This window comes from Melanostigma gelatinosum (genome assembly GCF_949748355.1).
Source record: "Melanostigma gelatinosum genome assembly, chromosome: 8".
In the NCBI taxonomy this organism is placed as follows: Eukaryota; Metazoa; Chordata; class Actinopteri; order Perciformes; family Zoarcidae; genus Melanostigma; species Melanostigma gelatinosum.
In genome coordinates this window covers 14,645,024-14,666,910 of record NC_136641.1, presented here as the reverse complement: position 1 = coordinate 14,666,910, position 21,887 = coordinate 14,645,024, and the positions used below count along the sequence as shown (strand labels likewise).

Genomic DNA, 21,887 nt, shown 5'->3' with positions numbered 1-21,887 from the left:
GACATGTGGTGTTCCCCAAGGTTCAATACTGGGGCCTCTTCTGTTCAACATCTACATGCTTCCACTAGCTCAGATTATGGAAAACAACAAAGTGTGTTATCATAATTATGCAGACGACACACAAATCTACATAACTATGTCACCAGGGGACTATAATCCCATACAAGGGCTGGGTAACTGCATTGAACAAATCAACAACTGGATGTGCCAGAATTTTCTTCAATTAAACAAAGATAAAACAGAAGTAATTGTTTTTGGTACCAATGACGAACAATTGAAAATCACCGCTCAGCTGCAATCACTGATGTTAAAACCCACAAACCAAGCCAGAAATCTAGGTGTAGTTATGGATTCAGATCTCAACCTGAACAGCCATATCAAGACAATTACAAAATCAGCCTACTATCACCTGAAGAATATATCAAGGATCAGAGGACTTATATCTCAACAGGATTTAGAAAAACTTGTCCATGCATTTAGCTTCAGCAGACTGGACTACGTGTGTTTACAGGTCTCTGTAAAAAGTCTGTCAGAAAGCTGCAGCTGATTCAGAATGCTGCAGCTCGAGTCCTCACTAAGACCAGGAGGGTGGATCATATCACCCCAGTTCTGATGTCTTTGCACTGGCTTCCTGTCCAACAAAGAATTTACTTTAAAATCCTACTGTTGGTTTACAAAGCACTGAATGGATTGGGGCCAAAATACATCTCTGATCTGCTGCGACCTTATGAACCATCCCGACCCCTCAGGTCGTCTGGGACCGGTCTACTTTCTGTTCCCAGAGTCAGAACTAAACATGGAGAAGCAGCGTTCAGTTTTTCTGCTCCACATATCTGGAACAAAGTCCCAGAAAGCTGCAGGTCTGCTGAGACACTCAGCTCATTTAAATCAAGATTGAAGACTTTTCTGTTTGTTGCTGCCTTTAATTGAACCACATTCAATTAATATATTAATCAATTTCCTGCATTTCTGCATTTTACTACTGTATTTTATTTCTTACACTGTTCTTAATTGCTGTTAAATCTCCTTTTCTTTTGCCTTATGTTTTGATGCTTTTAATGGTTTTAAAAGGACTGCACAATATATCGCCATTTCCTCCGGGACAGCTCTGCAGGTGAATCACCTGTGCAGGACGAGGGGAGCCCCAGAGATAGTCTGCACAGCGGCGGATGTCCGGCAAACCGGAAGCGGGACACGCGTTTGACGTCAGGAGGGAGCAGAGGGGATCCCCGGCGTATTTATGCGATGCCCGCCCACTGCGATTGGCCTGGTAATTAAAGGGACACAGAGGCCCTGCGAATGGTAATGCTCCCTTCTGCTACAAATGTATATTTTAAATCTCCTTTACTTTTGCCTTTATGCTTTTAATGGTTTAATGTGAAGCACTTTGAATTACCTTTTTGTTGAAATGTGCTATACAAATAAACTTGCCTTGCCTTGAAGAGTGACGGAGCTCCCCAGCCCTGACCAAAGTCAGAATAAACCAGACCTAGAGCCAGAAGCTTTACTACACTGAGCAATGTGTCTGCATTGTTGAACTCATGACTGCCGAGGCTGCTGTACTGAGCTCATCCCAAGACACCGGGAGGCCCCAACCAACTTACACAACCAACTACAGTCTGTGTTGGCGGAGCATAAAGTCACTTTAACTATCTTTCATATTCTCTGTCTGTCAAAGCAGCTGGCAATTTACTTTGGGAGACATTTTTCTCACATAAAAGGTATCTTCATAGAGATGGGCCTTTATTTTCTACAACAATTTGACTGCAGCTGTGTTTGTGCTTTTTGCCAAATATAGCCACACTTATTTTTATTAGCGGCAGTTATGATCCTACAAAAAGGTTGCCTCATACTTTAGAGAAGCTTTTATTTATCTTGAGATGGGTTATTCCCCTGAGAGCCAAGGGAATCAAGGTTAGCTTTTATCACTCTCGCCCACCTTGTTTTCATTACTTAAAGCGCGGTTGTGTTCACACCTCAACAAAGACCCTGTAATTGCTTTCATCCCGGTAAAAACAGGCATGTGGAGAGTGTCTGATAAAATCCATTTTATGGGAGCTCAGTCAACATGCTTTCCCAGGATTTACAACAGTTTGTTGTGATGTGTCTGGTCAATCTACAATATTTTATGGCAACCGGCCAGCTATGACCGCTGCATGTAAGTTCATTTAAAAAAAAGCTCAATTGCAGTGGTTGACCTTTAGTGTTAAATGTCGAGAGGATGTCTAATATGACACACACACACAGAGAGAGAGAGCGAGAGCGAGAGCGAGAGAGAGAGAGAGATTTCCCCATATATGGCTGGTTCTTGACTGGCAACTGCATCAACAGGAACAACGCATTTGAGGATGCCTAAACAGGACAGCAGGAAGAGGGAATAACACAGAGTGAAGCACAAAAGCTTGGAACTGACAGTGAGTTTATTCACTCCAAACATAATCCAACTGTTGTGGTGGAAGCAGCTATACATATAACATGCCTCACTGAGTACCCAAAAGCCATACTTGAGTAAAAGTAAAGATACCTTTCTGGAAAACCACTCCAGTAAAAGTAAAAGTCACCTATTAGAATACTACTTGAGTAAAACTCTTAAAGTATCTGATATTTATTGTACTTAAGTATCAAAAGTAATTTTCTGATATTAAATGTACTGAAAGTAAAAGTACAAGTAAATGCTGTTAATAAAAAAGCAAAGGGTCAGAATTATGAGAATTATTCTTTTAAGTGCTGTGGCCACCATGACCAAGGACATGAGCTGTGTTGACAATAATTGGGTTGGCTGTGATCCATTCAGGAGCAACAATGGTCAACATAATATATTGTACATCAGTATACTTTTGCATCTATGAACTTATCATCATAATTCTCCGAAAAGCAATATGACACTATGAAGTAGTTGTAACAGTGCGTTTATAAGTATGCTCATTCCGACTAGAGGATGTAGAGGGCCAATGTATAATATTATGTTCAGCAAAACATATCCACTTGATGCAACAGGACACCTGCCTTGTAAACTCCTGTGGGCCTGATTTGAACACAATAGGCAAAGGTTTTGCTCAAGCTGAATCTGCAATTGGGCGACTGCTGCCATCATAACTCCATCTGATCATCCACAACATGACTCAAATATCAAAACATGATCAATACTAAAGCAGCAGCGAAAGTAACAACCCAGTCATTACTTGAAACTGAAAAATGTCCTGTTCATCTTCAAAATACAATTCTATTAGAATGTAAAGAAGTTACATTGTATTAGAATGTAACTTCTTTACATTCTATTAGAATGTAAAGAAGCTACAGTGTATAGAATGATTCTATTGAAGTTATTCCTTTTTAAAATGTTAGACGAGTCACTAATCACTTCAAAAGAGTGATTATAGCTGATTTAACTTACAGAAAAGGTAACTTTTCAGAAAACTTATAGGAAAAGATCGTGGTTTGCGTTAAAATATCTACGGAAGTGGCGTTGCTTAGGTACGGAAGTCATGTCACAAATAAATCAACATTGGCTTCTCGTTTCACACACGGCACAAACTGCGGCCTCCTGGAGGAAACACCAGTCTTTGTTTGACCCATCCACCTCTCCTCATCCCACCCGTCCTGTGTGGAATTCTACTCATGTCGTCGCTCGCTAGCTATAGCATGTAGCATCACTGGGAATCAAAACACCTCGGCTTTGAGAGCACTTGTTTGCAATTGCGCATCAATGTGATTAACCAATGATTTAACTTGCAAGCTAGGACCACTGATTCGCCAAACCTGCTTGCTTGCAGTCTGTGTTCCACCACAGTCCCCGACGCTGCTCTCATGATTCATTTTGTTTCTGAAGATAGATTTGATTTTGTAGCGAGTAACGAAGGTTTCAGGGGAAATGTATCGGAGTAAAAGTATCAGTTTTCTTTGCAAAATGTAGTGAAGTAAAAGTAAAAGTCAACAATTAAAATTAAAAAAATTTAATCGCATGGATTTTTTGCAATTAATCGCGATTAGTCGCATTGTTATGGCAAAGTTCAATAATGAATTCAAAAGTAGTGTATTGTGCACTTTTATTTTAAAAGTACTGCTATATGAACAAAAGGGCACTAACAGTTGGTTTGTAAACACTTATTAAAACAAATTAGGTGCTTTTTAACAGCAGTATTCCCTTTACACAGCAGCAGTTCTATCTCTTCACTATCTGTGCTCAGTGTGCTGACTGTATGTGAAACGTTCCACTGCTGTGCAACAGGAATAACATGTTTCAGCACGTTTCAGCAAAAATGTCTGTCTTCATGACAGTCAGAGCATGCGAATGCAGCTCTACTGTTCATCAACATAATGCTGTAACTCCGAGGTGATGATGATTACCCAGCGATCAAAGAATAGACACTTTACGCACAATTTAGGTGTATTAGGTGCAGGTAGCATGTTTTATACTTGTGTATACTCATGTGAATATAATTCATACTTTGTTATCTTATTCTGAAATATCTTATTCTGAAACCGGATGTTTGTCTGAAGAAACCGGATGCTGTCTCACATTAATCTTTCCGCTAACTTTCTTAGCTCATTCTTGAGGCTCATACATGCCGTCATTCGTTGCGATCCTAAAAGGTGCGTTCACACCAAACGCAATGTGAAAACTAATCAGCTGCAGTTTGTCTCCACTTCTCAGTGGCTTTCGTTTATCTAACTATACTTCTCCCACACGCTGCATCAACATCGTCTGCTGAAGACTTCCTCCACTGCTGCCAGTGAGCAACTGACTATCAAAATAAAAAAAAATAATAAAAATGCGTTAACACCCATAAAATAATTAATTAACGCGTTAACTTGCCCAGCACTACTTAAAACCCTTTGGACCCGAGAGCCCCCGGTGGGGGGCTTTTTTAGAAAAGTGTAGCGCTCAGCGTGTCGTAGAAAGCATTTTCCAGAAAGCTGCCACAATTCTGGCCAAAAATCGATGACATTATGCTCTCTCTATGGCTCTCTGATCACTGACCATAGCGCGCACATGGCAGATGAATACATTTAACAGGCTCGTAAATTCGACCCCGAGACGATCAGCGCCGGCGAAATTACTCTCTTTCAAACCGTTCAAAAGTTATGGGGGTACATGCCAACATCAGCCACAGGTCACGACAAAAAAAATTGCGTAAAAAAACTCACGTTTTGACGATGAAAAACGGATTTATTCCAGCTGATTTTTGCACAGATCCTTCCTCCATCTTGTGGTCCGTGTCTGTGACTGATATCAATGCGCTGGCTGAATGAATGAGAAAATGGCAGCCGAAACTGTGAGCTGGACCAATCCATGTAAGGAGGGGGGTTCGCCCAGCATTTTCTGATTTTTAGTCAGTAAACAGACAAGGAGATTGTCAAACACCCTCGCATGGCTCCCGTTGGACTATCCCACATCGAAAAAGGTGTTTCTTTTGTAAATCGAGCAAGCAGAGCCTATTCTACAGTCACACACACAAATTATGATTGATATATTTTTATGATTGACAGATATGACAGTCATAACTGCTCAAAATTATTCCAAATGGTGTCAAACTGCTTTATTAGGATTATTGAACACTCACAAAAGTGAATATATAGTTAATATTTAGTTATATAGTGTATAAAATTATAATACAGCAATGCAACTGCTGGTTCCGAAAATCTAAATTTAGCTTGAATCAGACCATTTATGCTGGCCTGCTTCACTCAATCAAAGTAAAATATGTTGTGGGGACATGTAAAACGTGTTGTTCTATGTCTGTGGTGTATTTTTAAGCTTGCAGCTGCATTATATAAAAAACTAAGTTCAATACAAGTGCTTTTTTTTGAGGCGAACCTGAAACTTTTTCAATTTGAGCTGTGCCATAAGTGTATCAGTTATTAACCAGTAACATATACACAATATTTACACAATTGAACACATATCACAAGTGTTCCCTGTATTACACCATCAAAATTATTAAAATAGACCTTGTAGTTAGAGTTCTGGACTCTCTTGAGTATGGGTATGCAATTTTCGAGCCGAGGCCTAAAAATAGGGCTAGGGCCCTTAAGTACAGTAACGAAGTATTTCTACTTCGTTACTGTACACCACTGCTCACTGTACATACACATCCATGAAATAACCAGAACAATAACTGTTATTGTAAAGTGAGGAAGGGGAAGCCAGCATAGATACCGATTTCTGATTATTGAGTTAGCCGTCGGTTTGTTGACTTTGTTCTGCTTTTCAAAAAGTGTGAACGAGCAGTACAAACAATGCTTACATCAGAGCCAGAAAGTGTGACTTCCAGTCAGGATCACTCGTGCGACGCCAGTTTCCACATTGCTGAATCGCACTAAGCCCATCAGCGTCTGCCTCCCCCAGCTGGTGTTTTACACACCTCTGTCAAAGCAGCTTTTCTCTGCCTCACAGCACTCGCACACATACCCAGATGCCTCTAACTCCAAGGTCTCAGTAAAAATATTTGTCTTTTATAATAATGATGATGAACTGAATAATAATAAGCACATGTGCTCAGTACCTATAAATACAAAGTTGGACTGGTGAGTCAAGATAAAAACCATGTGTTGTGTAATTGAATGTTTACGTGACCTTGTAAATTACTGTTTGAAACAAAATACCAATCTGCAGAAAAACAATATGCAACTTCCTGTTGGTGCAACAGCAACAATCTCAAAATATTTCATTCGACAGCCACGATCATCTGTCCTGATGTGTGGGTTGGAGTCATTGAACACTTTGGACTCACATCACACAAGAGAAGGAAGAATCTTGTGTCAGCATCAACTCGGTGGCCTCCTTTAACTGTTTGTTTGTTCCATTTATATCCCTCCATCCAGCCGTCCCACAGCCTAATAGGTGACTCCTGGGGAGTTTCTGGAATCACTCCAGCTCACGTCTTACACAGTTACCAACATTGTGATGTCTCTATTGTATCCTTGCCAAGGTGACAGGCGACAAAAGCTGTGGTGTGCTTACACCACAACAGTGTGTGTGTTTGTGCTGACAAAGCTACAGACCTATGATAAAGTACTTGTGTACTCTGTATACTGTGCAGTGTTTATGTGTGCGGGTCACATTACCCGCATACAAAGTTTACATTAGTCTCATGGGAGTCAGTGAAAAGATGCAGTTGTGCTGCTCTTATAGATGAAAAGAAAGCAGCACTGCATGTGCTGTACAGTTTGTGCAACCACTGATTCAGGCCAACTACAGAAATAGACATGCTAAGTTTAAATGTCTAACAAATCAGATGACACAGGCACGATAGTGCCTAGAAATGAGACAAACGGAACCGGGGCTTGTAATGCATTAAGCAACGTATTGCTTTACATTAGCAACAGCTGATAATGAACCAGTAAAAATCACATGTAATCTGTCCTTGAGGTAATAGCTGGCCACGCTCTGGACGACACCCAGGCTTTAAGGATCAGCATAACGCTGCCACAGTGTGTTCAACTGGCAGCACTGCACCACAGCCAGTCAGGAAGGTAACAGCAGCTCCGGCACCTCTTTACTGATTTAACACATATGACATGTTAACTGATGGAGAGAAAACAGAACAGGACATCAGCTGCTGGAACACATACCTCGCCATGACTACCTAGGAATGCCAACAGGGCAGTCATGCAGACAGAAATAGCCCCCACCCCGTCCACTGAGACTTCAGCCACAACAGCAGGATTTCTCGTCATGGTTTTGTTAACTGCTATAGATCCTATTAAATGAGTACATGGGGTGAGCGTTTTTAAAAGAAGAACAAAATAACTTCTCGAATGAATCAAATCTTCTGCTATAGTTGTAATGTTCCCTCAGTACAGTAGATATTCATCTTAGATCTGGAGAAGAGACACTAGCAAGTAGTCAGTGAACGCGAAATCTGCTTGGAACCAGTTATAGTTTGATCTAGATGAGGTCAGGTTTTGTTGACTCATCCAGACTTAACCAGTTTACTATTGGCAGCCAAACACAAGCCTCAGAGACGGCATATTGTTGCTATGGAACAAGAGATGATGAATCTGCTAGTCTGTCTCAGAGAAAGAGGAATTTATAGAAGAGGCGGTCTGTCACTTGAAGCAACACTTTACACTGGATTAAAAAAAACAAGCCATTTATTGAATTAAGTTGGAGACATATACACTAGACCTGTTCAGGTCAGCCAGTGCAGTCACATTTCATATGCATTGCGGTCTTGACAGCTCTTTGTTGGTGTTTAGCACGTCTATACAAGTCCCACTCCTGCAAGTGCATCAACACAAAAGATAATCGGATCAAAACGTAGCAACAGTTTTTAAGCAGAACTCAAAACAGCACTTTATCTGTTGTGTTTATTTCTGTGGTCCAGATTTATAGTTTGGTTTTATAAAAAAAAAAGTTACAAAACTCCATCCATTATTGACAGGACAACCTTGTGACGAAATTCATCTGAAGAATTGATAAGACTGAAGGCATTCAGACACAGTCTGAATTTTAAAAATATAAAGAATGCTGCTCTTGCTCCTTGTGCCAAAGCAGATCAAGTGGCAAAATCCTTTTGGCTCGCCACAACAACGGATGTTGGATCGTTGGTCGAGATCCACCAGAATTCAGTCTTTAACAATCCAGTGATTATGAATCGTTTATGCCTGGATGGTGTTCTTAGCAGTGAAGGCCAGGTAGTAGACCAGGATACCCATGAGGGCAGCCACCACCTCTGTAGCCACCCACGGGCCGTTCCACGCACCCTGGAAAGAGATTTGAATTTGTTTTAAAGCGCATCACAGGTTCAGACGAAAAGTTACCAAATGGTAAATTATACACTCAAGTTACACCTGGTTCTAGAAATACTTTGAGGCTGAGAGCAACATGGCTGATTGCTCAGGTCGGGCTTCAGATCAAATTGTTCACGAAGACAAATCAAGTTATTAGGTATGATGGTACTCTTAATGGAGCGCTTAAATAATACAAATAATTACAAGAGAACAGCACTGTAGAGTAGTTTCCCAAACTTTTTTTCCACAATCGGCCATATCTATAAATCACCAGAAGAGCGAATATGAGTGTAAATGAATGTTCCTGACCATTTCTACCGCCATTTCTGCACCACCTTATATTATCATGAACAGGTAAACCATGGTATTCAGGCTCCCTCAAGTGGCTAAAAGTTGTACTGCAGGTAGAAATCTTAAAATATTTTTGGGAGACTCAAATAAAATCTCCTGTGGTGGGCCCTGAACCAGTCTTTGGGAATGACTGCTGTAGAGGATACATTTCTTAAGAAGCATTAACAACATATTGTCCCAAATTGTCAAAAAAAAGCCTCTCAGTGTAGCTTCAACTGAATGAACGAGTGCGTCTGTGTCTTTTTTTATCAGGAATGTACGGATTCCTGCTGTACATTTTAAAACGACCCTTTTCCAATAAAATCAGCGCAGCTGCTGTTATAATGTCTTAAGAGTTCGTTGATCCTTGTTTACCGTCTATGACGTAGAGTCACATACAACAAAAAACATGTTGTACAGAGGATTGAAATTCTAAATTAAAAAAAATACTTGTCTTAATAAAACATGAATGAGTGCAAATCCTTGTTCTTAAAAGTATGCCTTAAAGTCATTACATGTTTGACGTTTTGGGGAATAATACTCTAACTTGAAACTGGCTGCAATAACTGATTTTGGCCTCTTGGACATCCCATCACTGCCATATTATAACCTTATAAATTGATCATGAACATGTTGGCAGACCGTTATTTACACATCCTGCAGACACAGAGAAACATTAACATTCATCGGGGGAATGTAAGTCCAACATTCACTCTGTCTTAATTATGTTTTTGGTCTCCTCTCTATCCTGAGGGACATTAAATGGACCACTAGTTTACCAGCTAGTCACTTACTTTGTCTGTTTCCTGTTTTGGTACTAGGTAAGTAGTGTACAGTGTTTGTTTTTTTGGCTCGATACTAAAATTGTTGAGAGGCTTTAAGAGACTCACCCTGTGGTCAATGTTGACAGAGAAGAGAGGCTCAATGGCATTTACATCTTCGTTGTTTCTCTGGGCCTGGAACAAAAAGGAGAATCACACATAATTAAAATTAGACAACCGTTAAACATTGAACGCTGCAAATGCAGTGGAGCGTACTGGCAGTGAACTATGAGCTCATTAAACTATGCATCAAACACTAACCTTGCGCAGGGCACTGTAGGACTCCTCATCAAAGAATTTCACCTGATATGTTCCAGAGCTGGCCTGTTTGTGAGGAAGACTCCAGGACACCTGAGGGAACAAATCACATGTTGACAAAAGCTGCTTTAATAAGCTCTAGGTTTTAAGAGACTGTTCATCTGAAAATTAACAACCACCAAGCTTTGGGCTTCAAATGTGATTTGTGTCCTAAAAAGGTAAGAGGCTCAGGGCAGTCTGAAATAAGAATAGTGTAACTGTGATTGTTAACTAGGCACCATTCAATGCTCAATTGTGGCTACATGATCAATGTCATTATCTACTGTAATCTAGTACTTACCATAAAAAAACAACAACTACCAAATCAGATACAATGAGAGCAAATACATGTGATTATGAGGTCACTACCATACCTGGTACTTGCCAACATCCTGGCCTCTGGTCACAGGGAACTGTCTTCCATTCACATCAGCATACAGAGTCACACTCTGGAGAAGACAGACATGATCTTCAGTGAGTCATTTGCTCGATAACCTCAATATCTAATCATTGGACGGGTTGGAGGTGGGCTGTTACTACCTGTGCTCCGTTGGCACAGGCCAGGCTGAGTTCCACGATGAAGACCGACTCGGAGGAGATGACGGCGTCAGAGGTGGTGTAGGCCGACGGGGTGATCGCTGGGTCTGTGCAGCTCTCTCCTGTCAGTGCAGAGCTGAGATTAGCTAAACTCCTGAACACCAGTGAATCATCTTCACAGCATTAACACTTCATTCATATTTCTCTAAGATCTGTATTCCACCTAATTAATAAGACACAGAGGTGATTTAATGAACCAGCTAACGTTACTAGCTAGTTCGTTAGCATTATAGGCTACTTAACGTTGTTAAATCTCTTCCACCGGTTCCCCCGCGGACTTACCGGAGCAGGCGACCACGAGCAGAGCGAGGAAGGCGGCTATACGAATCATCGTGGAGTCCGAGAGGTTGTCCGGTAGGTTTCGTGTTGTTCCTGAGGTCCAGTAGCTGAACTGCACTGTGTCTTCCTCACTGACAGAAGGAAGAAGTCCACATCAGCTCACTGATGCGACGCCTCTGCGGCTGCGCAGCAGTGACGTGGGCCGTTAAGACGCAGGGCATTCTGGGAAATTACTCTGTCGACACGTCATCAGAGTGTAAAAACATGTGTCAAAACCAAAACCCACAGTCAGAACCTCAAAACAGAAGACAGCTTGCTGAGGTTACCCTGAATTATCTGTATATTGCATTTTACCAATAAAAAAAGAAACAAGATAGATATTTATTTGATCAAAAATAAACACATAGCTACTGCTCTTTCTGTGGTAAATATTCAGAAACAGTCCTACACTTAAATTTATTTTGTTGTTTTTTACAAAAATGTCGAGCAATGTATAAAACTGCTTTACAATTTGACTAACAAAAAGGCTATCAAGACAGAGTACCTGTATGTTTTATATGTTTGTCTAGTAGTGTGATATACACCCGGGCTCTTTTGTTTTTGCTCCATTTACTATCCCTTGCATACTGAACCTATTATTTTTTGTTTAAGGAAAATAAAAATGAATACAGTAATAATGACAACAATCGGGATTAGAATCATATACGATAATATAATGTCGCAGTGACAGGAATACATTCGTTGACTGATGAGTTCTTTAACTTTTAGAAAAATAAAACATCGGTACTTTTATCTTTGGTAAATTTTGAATGCAGGAGTTTTACTTGTGGGGGAGAAGTTTGACATGGCTACTTTACAAAAATGCCTAAAACCTGATTATTTCTTCTGCCACGAAAATGATCACATTATGTTTTAAAAACAGGTTGTCTTGATAATCTTGGCACCGTACTACTAACATGATAGGAGAAAATCTCAAATGTACAAAACAAACCCATTGATATACGGTAATTAAAATCATACCAAGAATGTATGTAAAGCATGTACAAAAACAAAAATGTGGATTTCCCTATGTAAATGTAGAGGGATTGTGCATTCTGATCCCCTTTGAAGGGTTACTGATACATCGAGCTGTCATTAATTAAATGCCTTCAGTTACACTTGCTATGAAAGTCAAAATGTCTGTTGCAACAAAGGTCATTTACCAAAATATCTTGACCACTTTTTATTTTTCACAGTCCCATTTACTTTCTGTTTTTGTGATCTGTGGTATGACTCGTTTCATTAATCAGTTATCACAATACAGCTGATGCTAAGTGCCCTCAACTTTTCATAAAAATAGAACGAATGATCAACAAATATTTTAAAACACTCATAATCAAGGCTTAAGTCAAATTTATTGAATGAAACCACATTTTCCAGTAAAAAGAAACTAAATATTTATTTGGCACAGAGCCTAGATATACAGACAAATCATTAGGTATTTTACAAGTTACGAATAATTAATATCTACAAAATTCCTTACAGCTACAGTATTCACAGTTTTATCAACTAAGCCCATCTAATGTTGGTAAACACATTTGATTTAAAGTGGAAACAGTTGAATATCAACACACGGATGCAGACATAAAGCCATAAGCTGCCCAACTACATTCAGCTGCACAAACGCATCTGTGCATTTCAAGTAATCCACACTTTGCACATTGTACTGCAGTCACCGCAGAGTTCTGCTGTATGAAACATAAATGCGGAGTTCTGAATGGGGAGCCCAGACCAATCTCAAGCCCCTCAGAGAAGTGACCATGGTTCAGTGGTTTTACTTTTCTAGAAATAGATGTGCTGAAAGCTACCATCAGAGCACCTCCATTTAAGTTGTTTAATCGCTCTTTTCAGTTCATCTACTGATGCCAGTCCTCTCATTCCAGTGGATCTGCTGCTCTAAAGAGCCCCGCTTCTCTTCACCTACGTCCATCCCGCTTCACCTTCCTTTGGGGAGCTTGGGCAGAGGGAGAGGAGGCGGTGGAGGAGGGATCCTGCAGTGCTTGCCGCGAGAGAAGCTCCATGAAGACAGAGTCCATCTGGCGACAAACCTCCTATGAGATGAAATAAACAATGACAGCGATGAGAGAGGAAAGAGACAAAACTCTTTGTTCTCTGCTCTCCCTTGAATATGTTAAGTATGCACAGACACCATAACATACTATTGTCATTAAACCCTTGGTGATATGCTGCTGCTGCTTTCTAACAAGACAATTTATAAAAAGGGTGTTTTAGTTATAACTAATGACTTTACAAGTATGAAAAAACATAAATGGGTTATAGGCTAGTGCTTGATTTGTCCCTCTTGCCATCTGGAAAAGTGCTGCAGAACATTTAAAGAAAAATCCATTCATTTGAAATTGTTAGATTACAACATTTACAACCACAGACTTGACAGTTTGTTGTAAAAATCCTTCAAAGACTGAGTTTACAGCGATAAGTTGTAGAACACCTATTTAAAATGAATCCTTTTAATATAAAGCAGTGGTAAATTATGCATGTACTCTTTTTGAAGCCATTATTTACATCTTACAAACCCTTAATAACACTTATCACATGGTGAAACCAGTCATTTGAAATGAGAAACAAGACCGACCTTGTCTACTTTAACGACAATATCCTCACAAGATGAGCGTTCCTGACATCTGTATGGAGAAGAAGAGATCAGAAGACATTGAATATTAATTTCTCACTCAAACATAAGTCAGTTGGAATCCTGCAACATCCAGTGCTACTCACTGTCTGAGCACATAGGCAGGAGAGTGGCCTCGCCGTGGCTTGCACTGTGGTCCAACGGGTATCTGGAGCATTGACTTTACACTTGAAGCAACGAGTCCAGCTGTCAACCTGCTTTGGTCAATTGAACTGCTGCTGTTGGCTCTTGGACGTTCTGCTTTTCTCTGCGTTGATGCTGCAGACGAGCTGGCGTTGAAGTCAGCCGAGGATCCTGCTTCCAACTCTGTAGTACATCACATTGACACATTATGTTATTCTATTCAGAAACACCATCACAGCCTTAGAGAAAATAGGCACATAACACTTACCATCTCTGTACTCCGCTTCTACATCTCCTTCTTCAAAGATAGGCTCACTGTGAAGAATAACATCGTGAGATAATCGTTCCATCATACATTGTATCCTTGTTATGTGTATGAACATCCTTTTCCTCTTACCAGTCATCCTGTTCCAGAGTCATGCATTTCTCATACACCTGTCCTTGTACTTCGCTTTGGCTGGGGAAGATGCTTTCGTGCTGGAGGATGATGCTCTGCACCAGGGCATTGATCTGAGGCTGCAGGGTGACGACGTCATCATCGTCAGCCTCCCTTACCAGGCTGGGGCCAAAACACACAGCCAGGTTGTAAGGCTGCATCATGTTCTCGTCACTGTACTGAGACACACTAGAGGCAGGGAGCAGAGACACAAATTAAATTATACAATGAAGAAGAGAGAGGGGGGGGGGGGGTCGAAAGAATTAAAGTTGAGACCAAACTAAAATTAGTTTTTTGCATTCATCAAGTACACACACGTGTTTACAAAAGACAATATCAAAACTTTACCTCAACCCATTTAAATTAAAAGTCCCCAATCCAGTTTGTCGTGTGGAGAAATGTGGTGCGATTATGAATGTATAATGTGAAAACACCCTAATCCACCACACTTCTGTCAGATGAACTAGGACATCAGCCAACAGGTACAAATATTTGGTCCTTTCTCTTAGAAAGAAACATCCTGTGATGCCTTTCTTTTTTCTTCAGATGCATCATATCCTGAATGGTGATGACTGATGAGTTGCAACACTCACTGTTGAAGGAATGCAAAGAGGTATCTCATGACGATGATGACTGGCTCAGGGTAGGAAGAGATGACCATTTTGAGCTGAGCTGCTCTCTCTGCCTCGTTCATTATTTCTGAGAAAATGTGTTGAAAGAAAGTAAGCTCCTGCCGTGCGCTCTCGGCCACACTCAGACATTTAAACGCATACACCCACACACTCACGGACATGCTCCAGGAGTTGGCTGGTGCTGTCGATGGGGAAGAGGGGATTCTCCAGACTTCTGAAGTAGAGCTTCAGCACTCCAGCAACAGAGTCCAGGTCATATCTCCCCTCAGCCAGGGGGTCCTCTCCTGCAGGAGAAGTGCACAGTACACTGCCCCACATTATTAATGCGCCACAGTGAGAGGAGCTAATCTACATTTTAGAAAAAAAAGAGACACAAGGGTCATGCCAACACACACAAAAACATATAGGTATACCTCGCTCAAACGCATCCCTCAGGTTGTTGACCTCCATCTGAGACCCCGGCACTCTAAATATCCCTTCATGGTGGAGACCTGATGGACAAATAGAGAAGTGCTCTAAAGCAGTGAGAGTAGATCCAATGCAAACATACATTTAGTCATTATGTGTTAAAAAAAGAAGAAGAAAGTAAAACAAGTATTTTGTCCCATTTTATCGTTCCTTCAGGTTTGAATACTTACCGTGAAGGTTGATAAAGCAAATACAACTTTCCACAACAATTGGAATCTGTTGTCGTGATGCCTGAATGGAGCAAATTTAGAGATTAATGTCACAAACTTCAAGTCTAATACTTTACTGATAACTAATTTGCTGGAAAAGTGTCGAGAGAGAAATGCTGACCTGTATGAAGGACAGCATGTCTCCACTGAAAAGTTTGTGGTTGTGCATCAAACTGGCACTTGAGTGATTTTTCCGGACACGCGTTGACTTTCCATTATGTCTGCAAAGCCAGATGCCATAATGTGAGCTTCATTCTGTTACAATTGTAGAATATATACAATATTTCTAAAGTATACAACATTTTTCACAACTAAACCAAGAATACAAAGACACTCTAAGACCCCTTAAAACATTCATACATGTACCTAGGCTGATGTCCATTTGATGCTTCTGCTAGCAGAAAAAAAAAGAAGAAACCAGTAAGGAGAAATGCACCAACTGTATTCACAGAACACTCCAGGTCAGCAGTTTGCCTTTCACCATTGTTTTGTGTGAAATGCAGAACTGATACCTTTTTCGACAGCCCCTTTCAGCTGGTCGTGTTTTGCCTGCAGTTTAGATACCAGGGAGCTGCCTACGAGTTGCTCTTTTACCTTCTGTAAAAACAAATCAGATGTGATTTAAAGTCATTATCATGCTGTCACCATCATTCACTGATCATCCTCAACCAAAACCCTACAATTAAAAACTAAAAATAAAGTGTCTGCATATCCACAGCTGCATACGATTAAAACCTCCCAAAACAGCAAGCTATTCTGGGTTATAACTTAACAGACTGACTCACAGTGAAGTAGAGGTTTTCTATTTCCTGGACGGTGGCCCTGCGACGGGCCACGCTGGGCTTGACCGTCAGGTTCTCTGTGCTGCCCTGCTGAGACGACGCACTGCCGAGCTCCAGATCATCATCTCCGATACTCTCCAGCAGGGAACACTGGGATGCCAACATGCTCTTACTAGCCTGTGTGACAGTAGCAGAGATAACATGGGAATATTATGCATTGGCAATACGGCACACAATTATAGCCATTCTAATAGACTTATTTAATGTACCGACACTGGTAAAAAATAACCATTATGGTGATGGTGTGCAAAAACAGACTATTTGCATTTGTGTTGCATTCAAGTGCCTGTTGATTGAGCGAGTGATGCATTTCTATAGAAAATGTTTCATTGACACAAAATAAGTTGGATTTACTGAAACTCATCTTCTCTTTTTGTTACAATGAAATAAAGATTTAGGAAGCAAGCAAAAGAGCTGTGATTGAACTCTGGCCTGGACTCTGGCGTGGTGACATTTTAACACCAGTGTATCCAGTAGACCCACTAAAAAAGGTGATGAAGAGGCGCTTCGGGTTGTGTGATGTACTCTACCTCCTCTGTTTCCTGGGTAACAGCTTTAAGTCTGGTTTGTATCTGTTTTAATCTGGTCTCCAGCTCGCATCTCATCTCACCCTCTGCGCTCACCTCGGAAACCTGAGAGACACACGAAAGTTTAGAGTTGAACAGCTGAATAATCCACTTACTACTGACAAACAAAATACAGACCTGGTCTCCATCATGGGGCTGATAGGGGAAGCGAAGGGGCATGCAGAAGGTGTTATAATGGTCCTTTAGGAGGGTGTCTCTGTCATGGCTCTGGTCCAGTCCGGACACAGTGCCTTGGAGCTGCTGCAGCCCCGTGCCCAGGTTCTCCTGGGTCCGCCGCCGACTGGACAGGTACGCTTGCATCACCCGACCGAAAGACAGGTGGTACCCTACATCTGCACACTGAGGGAAACAACTCAACTTCACGTTTGTAATTGAGGCGCTTGGGGATCAAGATCACGTCCTTAAACATGATTTGTTTAAAGTGATATCTGATCTTAAGTCATACTATGCTCAAATGTTTTGAAAGTTTGATGATTGGCCTAATGGGGCATGGTAAAAAAAGGACAGCATTTAAAAAACTTCAAAACAGATGATGCACTCACATCTATGAGAGAAGAGATGTCTTTCAGGTAGTACTTATTCATGGAGGCATTGGCTGCAGCCAAGTTTAGGAGGTAATCGTTTCGGGTCTTGCTGCACTTCAAGTAGATCTCTTGGACTTTACCTTGTCTCTACGGGAAATAAACAATTATCAAAACGCAGGCGACATACCCTTCATGCAGTATAATGTGCATACATGTCTGTAGAAGTCTATTTACCTTTTCTATCAACCTCTCCAGCTTCTTAGCAGCACTCTGCTTCTGCTTTTCCTCCGCCTCCTTCAGCTTCCCCTCTGCACACATGTACTCTGAGTGGTACTGGAAGTACGTCCGCCATGCCTGCACACAGACACATACAGCTATGCGTTCCTCGATTTGGTTAGGAAAGGTTTTGGGTGATTGGTTCTCACTTACAGTCTGAAGCTCTGTGGTAACCTTGAGCAGTCCATCTTGTAGCTGAGTACAGATGTCTTTACTCTGGTGTAGAGACAAAATACCACAAAGAGATGGAACAACACGGAGAACAACAAAATATTTGTAATGTCAAGAGTTTAACAGAAATACAAGGGTGAGAGTCAACGAGTTTAAAGTTGTAGCAAACCAGTCAAGCAATTGCCTTGTACATACACAGACTTGTCCCATAATGAAAGACTGTTTGTGTTTGGTGGTGCCAGTGCTCATATCAGTACCTTCTTGGCAAGGCGCTGTGTGTACTCCAGGCAGTGTGTGAGAGGCTGGATGAGGAAGTTGCTGCAGCGCTCGCTCAGTCCACTGTGGTCCCTACTTTCTTGGCGGGTCTGGGACAGCAGAGCCAGCCAGACCTGGGACACCGAGTGACTACTGGGCTCCTTCCTGAGCATGTGAAGGATGAAAGGAAGACACAAAGACAAACAGTTTGTCAAGTACAACCAAACATACTTCACAACAGCGTCCTCAGATGAACTGCTACCGAATGTGTTACATTATGTGCCAAGGATCATCTTTACCTCTTGATCCTGGAAGTGAACCTTTCAGCGAGTTTTTCAAGGGAGCGGGCATACTCGCTTTCAATCTCACCCCGCCGACGCAGGTAGTCTGTCAGATCCTGCAGCTGCTGGCTCTTCTGCTCAAGTTGCAGGTCTAACACCTTCAGCTGATCTACAAGCTGGCTACGCACCTCTGCAAGGGAAAGAAAGAATGGGCAAAAGAACAACCGATAAGGCAAAGAGAAACAAACATACGAGAGAATGTGACTCATTCTGAAACTCTTGCTGTGGGTGACAAACTGAATTCACAGTGAAGATGGGGTGTGTTAAGAGGGACAGTAGTGCAGATAAAAGTCACTATTTCACCTTTGATTTGAGTGTCGTAGTCCACCATACCGACCCTCTCCTTCCGGAGTTTCACATGGGAAGTCATTGTTGCTCCAACTGGGTGGAATTCTGGATAAAGGAAGTGAATATTTTATTAGCAGTATAAAATAGTTGCTCTGTTCCTTTTTTTTTTTTTACCTCCATTGCAGAATCACAGCGTTCTTTGTGGGCATGCAAGCTATCCTGAACCTCTTCGCTGGACAAAGTATTTTTAAAGAATCAAGACCTATGACCGGCTGTTGCACCCAAGCATGCTACTCTACAAACTTTCACACTCTCAAGTGCTGAAACACCCCCCCCCCCCCCCTCCACAGATCATGCTAACTTCCTGCTGCAACAGAAAGAGAGAGAAGAGCATGTTCATCTTACTGTAACACATCTCTTCAAACTGGTCACCCGTGCAATGCTCTGCTGAACTGCAGGCAACTAGAAAACCAGTTGGCATGTGTTGCCTGCAGCACCGGTCACACTGCAGAATTGCATGAGGTGCAAAAATAGCTCTAGTAACATCTCAGCTGCCCTAAAAATAGGATGAACCACAAGGCATAAAACTCTGTAGAGATGTTTGTTCTCAAAGACTACAGATGGTTTTACCAATGACACTCAAGTTTACTGATGCAGACTTGGTATCCTGTATTTCTTCGATCAAAACAACTAAAACAACCATTTCTGGATATCTTACCAATTGGATGACTGAGAATCTTTACAGAAAAGTGTATTACAGTTTAGGTTAAGAATTTGGGTTTGTGTATACGACGGACTATAGGCCACCAGATAAACATAAAAATGAAGTCTTCACTGAAAAACATGTATTTGAGAAACGTTGGCTTTGGCTTCTGCAATGCATGACAGTAATTTAAACACACGATCATCTAAAGGGCCTTTGATAGATTGAGAATCAACAATTTAGTGTCTGATGACTGCACGATATCAACTATTAGGACAACATTTACCACACACCAGAAAGAGGAAGAGTGGAGAGTTATTTTTGCTGGACCATAACTCTTTGTACACAGCCATCACACACACACACTCTTAACCCCCCGACTTCCCTTTTTTTCAAAAGCCAAACATCACTCATCAGCATTCTCTTTGGCTGAACTGTGTTCTCTGCACTCCTTTCTAGCAGAGAAAATGATCAACTGACCTCCTAAAATCAGTCTGCTGTTAAAGCAAACACAAAGGTCCTTGTTGAAAAGGAGTGTCTCATTTTTCCAACCCATCACCCTTTTCCATTAGCCCTTTTCATTCTTTCACTGTGTGATCAGCAGTGAATCACCACCTTCTGTCGTCACAAACTGTTGGATTACTTCATGAAAGATAGTCTTAACCTTATAGAAACTAGTTCTTTGGTTGCTCTTCTTGTAATTCTGGGTGTTTCACTCTGGGTTCTAACAAGTACCAACATATAGACGCTGCCTGAGCTATGTATGAGACGTGAACAGCCTGAGGGCTGTGTTGAACAAACCTTCATAACAGCACTTACTTTGCTGTACAAACATGTGTTTATTATTACTAAACTGGCAACCTGTCTTCTTCTGATGAGACAGGTCAGTAAATGAAAATCAATAAAAGTTGAATGCATCCAAAAAACAAAAGTCCTACCTGGTGGGGAGCAGTCTTGACTTGTCTCTTCTCCAGACCGAGGCAACTAAATAATGCCAGTTAATAGCGCAGTAAGCTCTCAACTGTTTCACCTCCCCCTCACATTGGACACGGATGGAGGTGGGTGGGGTGGAACTCATCTCTCTCTCACATGCACACTCACTGCTCTACTGCTCTCTCTTTCTCAACACTCATTTCACTCACACGTTCAGTTTGAGGAGTCAGTGTGTGATTGTGCAAGTGTGACGAGGGTTGAAAACCTTTTCAAGTCTCTCTTTCATGCTGCCTTCTGGAACTCCACAGCAGGTTTTTGAGTCCTATCAAACGTCAGCTGTTGTCCCTGATTAGTCCCCCAGTTATTCACAGGCTACTAAGTGAAATCAGCTGCTATAGTCTTCAGTTGGGGGTAAACAAACTCCTGAAGACTGTGGGGTATTCTTAGCATAAGACTGTATGACCACAGTTTATGAGTAATGTATGGTGAGCAGGCTAACTGTGGAAACACCTCATGTCAAGTAAAACAGTCACACAAATGCTAAAATGGATTATAACTTCAGAGAAAGGCCCCAATAACCTTTATCACATGTGCACTGCTGGTAAAAAATAAAATAAAAACAAACCACTGATGCTATTAAACGATAACTCAAACATCCAGACTTGTTTTGAAGAGCAGCAGCATTGTTTCCTCTCACCTCTTTCTGAAAACTGTGAAAATGCCATGAAGGTGTGAAAGTGTGGACCCTATTGTGTACAGATCATAAAGCCCTCTGAGGCAAATTTGTGATTTTTAGCTGTGCAAAATTAAATGAATTGAAAGTTAACTGTTTCCAATTTGTGACAAACAGCAAAACCTACTGAAAGTGATGTTATCTCTTATGTACTTCTCTCTCACTCCTGTTTCCTTCCTCTAACAGAGGATGATGATGCTTTAAAAACAACTTGACATAGCTTGGTTTTATTTGAGGAAGTTTCTAGTCCGTATCTACTATACATTGTTTGAATGTATTACAGTTCAGTTTAAAGCCTTCGCTAACTGAGAGCCTTGAAACACCAGTTTACACTGAAGAATTTCCACAGCATCTTTTAGCCGAGCTGTAAAGGAGGGTTTGAGCTTGGAGGTCACACATTCATTGTAGTCTTTCAGCATGAATCTGTAGCATGTTTATAGTTATCTTAAACCTCCTATTATTATGCAGCACTATTTTTTATCATCATGGCATGTTTTGTTACCCGGTTTAAAACTTGTGCAGTGTTGCTTTTAACAGTTTAAGTTTTGTTTCACTTTTGCAGTCATTTTAGGCCAAACCATGAGGTTTCATTACTAAACCTAACCAAGTAGTTGTGT

General features: G+C 41.2%; 2 protein-coding genes across 7 annotated transcripts; both read right to left on the bottom strand.

Moving 5' to 3' along the window:
• Window positions 1–8,074: 8,074 nt before the first annotated feature.
• ssr4 (signal sequence receptor, delta) lies at window positions 8,075–11,226 on the bottom strand. The gene is made up of 6 exons (XM_079274498.1): window positions 11,064–11,226; window positions 10,725–10,843; window positions 10,559–10,633; window positions 10,149–10,238; window positions 9,957–10,022; window positions 8,075–8,709 (listed from the first exon to the last, which is right to left on the bottom strand). Exons 1-6 carry the CDS (start codon window positions 11,110–11,112, stop codon window positions 8,605–8,607), a joined length of 504 nt encoding a protein of 167 aa, XP_079130624.1. The 5' UTR covers window positions 11,113–11,226; the 3' UTR covers window positions 8,075–8,604.
• A 1,246-nt stretch (window positions 11,227–12,472) lies between these two features.
• LOC306780395 (rho GTPase-activating protein 4-like) lies at window positions 12,473–20,645 on the bottom strand. Of its 6 annotated transcripts, none has more exons than XM_079272759.1 (22): window positions 20,543–20,645; window positions 18,917–18,994; window positions 18,572–18,743; window positions 18,275–18,437; window positions 18,000–18,062; window positions 17,805–17,924; window positions 17,589–17,717; window positions 17,164–17,385; window positions 16,990–17,091; window positions 16,403–16,576; window positions 16,130–16,214; window positions 15,984–16,011; window positions 15,739–15,838; window positions 15,579–15,639; window positions 15,354–15,455; window positions 15,096–15,224; window positions 14,902–15,007; window positions 14,270–14,497; window positions 14,141–14,187; window positions 13,836–14,055; window positions 13,693–13,741; window positions 12,473–13,150 (listed from the first exon to the last, which is right to left on the bottom strand). In XM_079272759.1, the coding sequence occupies exons 2-22, from the start codon at window positions 18,981–18,983 to the stop codon at window positions 13,016–13,018; spliced, it is 2,502 nt and encodes an 833-aa protein (XP_079128885.1). In that variant the 5' UTR covers window positions 18,984–18,994; window positions 20,543–20,645; the 3' UTR covers window positions 12,473–13,015. The 6 variants fall into 6 exon arrangements, with proteins under 6 accessions (XP_079128885.1, XP_079128886.1, XP_079128881.1 ...); XM_079272760.1 differs by having other exon boundaries at window positions 18,917–19,006; window positions 20,543–20,570; XM_079272755.1 differs by lacking the exon at window positions 20,543–20,645 and adding an exon at window positions 19,307–19,351 and having other exon boundaries at window positions 18,917–19,006.
• Window positions 20,646–21,887: the final 1,242 nt, after the last annotated feature.

Bases quoted from the DNA above. Each gene is read 5' to 3' on its own strand.
- ssr4 (XM_079274498.1), bottom strand. From the start codon at position 11,112: ATGATTCGTATAGCCGCCTTCCTCGCTCTGCTCGTGGTCGCCTGCTCC. The intron at 10,844-11,063 runs GTAAGTCCGCGG...CTGCACTGACAG, and splicing joins GCTCGTGGTCGCCTGCTCCG to GAGAGAGCTGCACAGACCCA. The intron at 8,710-9,956 runs GTGAGTCTCTTA...ATCTCTTTCCAG, and splicing joins CTGTCAACATTGACCACAGG to GGTGCGTGGAACGGCCCGTG.
- LOC306780395 (XM_079272755.1), bottom strand. The intron at 15,839-15,983 runs GTACATGTATGA...CTGGCTTTGCAG, and splicing joins TCAAATGGACATCAGCCTAG to ACATAATGGAAAGTCAACGC. The intron at 15,640-15,738 runs GTCAGCATTTCT...TGCTCCATTCAG, and splicing joins ACATGCTGTCCTTCATACAG to GCATCACGACAACAGATTCC.